We start from the raw sequence: 2065 nt of genomic DNA, 5'->3' as shown, positions 1-2065 counted from the left end.
TAGCCCATTGTACCATATATTTATATTTATAGTGACCTCAGAGGCCTTAGCTAATTCATTAATTGCAAACAAAAAAAGGCTCTAAGGTGTAATCCAGTTTGGTAAGAGCAGATCAGTGTAGCAAGATTTAGTGTTATGTAAGATGTTGCCTAAAGTTTAGACCTAAGGACAGTAGTAAATGTAAATAGTTATTCATGTTCAGAATTGAAATTTAATTCAAATGTATTTATGTCCTTGTGTACTGTCTTTTTTTTTACTAATGTTTGTGTTTGGGGAAAGATTCACTTATTAGAATGTATGGACGTTGGGTGCCATTTATGTAGTTTTTTATTTTGGGTCTGACTCGAAGTGCTTTAAAAGGGCTTTCACAGTCCGACGGAGAACACTCAGCACTTTTTAAAAGGGCTGCAATTTGTTGAGCCTGAAAAGGCAAAGCTACACTAGAGAGAAATCAAAGGCATTGTAAGAGTGAAGCTCATAAAAATAAGTTACACGAAAGCTCGGTAAAGTCTTCAGCGCTTCCTCCCCTCCTGGCTAGAAAGTCTGTGATATGGGGTTAATATTTTGCTGCCCGGGCCAGCTTGTGAAAGTTTTTCAAGACTTGTGTTTCTCTTCTAACAGAATGAAGTTCCTGAAGCTAAGAAGGAGGAATCTTTGCTAGATCTGGACTTTGACCCTTTCAAGCCAGAAGTTGTATCGGCTGGAGTTGGTCATTCACCTATGTCTCAGGTACCTCTTTGCCGTGAGGTGGGCGAAGTATATGAATGCAAAGTGCTGTGTTTGCTAGCAGAGATTTGCTTTGTGTACGAATAAGCAGTGTATCTTCAGTGTCTGAAAAACTAGCTCTTCCTGAACAGCTCTTGTCAGCCATCTATCTTTCCCCTTCAGCAGCCCTGTACTTGATGATGTACTGGGAAGAGAGGAAATTGTCAGGTGGTAAAATGAGATCTTTGCCAATGAGACGGTTTCTGCTAGCTTGACTTAAGTATGCTGTTATTTTCTGTCTCTAGAATAACTCTTAGTGCCAACATTATAATTCTCCAGCACCTGTTTTTCTGACAATTTTCCTGACCTGGCTTTGACTCTTCATGTCTGGAACGATGCCTCAGGGGACCCAGGTCTCATGGAGTCAGCATGCTGTTGCTTTGCTGTGATGGAGATTCTGTACCAAGCAGGGGATATGATCTGAGTAGTTTTGCTGTTATAAATCTATTTTAGACCTAACCTCAAGGAAGATGAGAGGATGGAGTAGGATGTTTCTTTACAGGATGTTATGTTAAAACAATTCTGCATTCTACAGTAATGCTTGCCATGGTAGTTTCTTGCAGCAAGATGGAGGAAAAAAAAAAAAAAAAGAAAAGGAAAAGGAAAAAACCAGGCTGATATATTATGTTGCTGATTTTTATTGGCTTACCCTCGGGGACCTGCTATTTTAAGATCTGGAACTCGCCCTCACTACCCATAGGGCTGATAATAGACTTCAGGCCAGCAGAGCTGGAGCTGTGTGTTGTACACGGACAAGGAAACAATATTAACACCCTGTTAGCAAAACCTATTATCCCTGCAGCTATCACTAACCTGGTTTGTGCTGCGAGACAAGAGGGGACTGTAATCAGCTGTTCAGGAATGCAGCACTGGGGAAGGACTGAGAAGACAAGAAGCTTTAAGGGTGAGATAGTTCTGGTTCTCTTACTTGGTGTGCAGTCCTAGTTATATAATGAGATCTGCAGTGCTCTCTGACGGGTTATGTACTGTGTCAGCTCTCCAAACATTAGCTGGAATTTCTCATTGTGGTTTGCTAGGAGGAGTGTTTACTTATAGCAGAGGCTTTGTCCATCTTACTTGTTATTTTTCTTGCTCCCTATAAATGGGGAAGGGCAAGGAAATTCCTTGGCATTCACAGTAGTGACAGAAAACTCTAGCTGTGACTTTGCTATCTCTGCCCTTTCAGCATGTCTTGTAATAAAGCTGATTAAGGCAGTGGGATCATTATACCGAAGACATTTAACTTCTATGACAGAGCACATTTGTGCTTTAGTGAAAAGAGTTGTTTTAAATTTAACTG

At 40.6% G+C, this 2065-nt stretch overlaps 1 protein-coding gene across 1 annotated transcript in view; it reads left to right on the top strand.

Moving 5' to 3' along the window:
* AMPH (amphiphysin) overlaps positions 1-729 on the top strand; it is a gene marked incomplete at both ends in the record, with an annotated part of 13874 nt that extends 13145 nt beyond the window's left edge. The window contains one exon of the mRNA XM_010156644.1: positions 622-729. Within this exon, the coding sequence (XP_010154946.1) occupies positions 622-729 (108 nt within the window). The remainder of the gene's footprint in view (positions 1-621) is intronic.
* Positions 730-2065: the final 1336 nt, after the last annotated feature.

This window comes from Eurypyga helias, unplaced genomic scaffold (genome assembly GCF_000690775.1).
Source record: "Eurypyga helias isolate BGI_N326 unplaced genomic scaffold, ASM69077v1 scaffold18968, whole genome shotgun sequence".
In the NCBI taxonomy this organism is placed as follows: Eukaryota; Metazoa; Chordata; class Aves; order Eurypygiformes; family Eurypygidae; genus Eurypyga; species Eurypyga helias.
The sequence above is the reverse complement of the archived record's forward strand: the minus strand, read 5'-3'. Positions and strand labels throughout refer to the sequence as shown.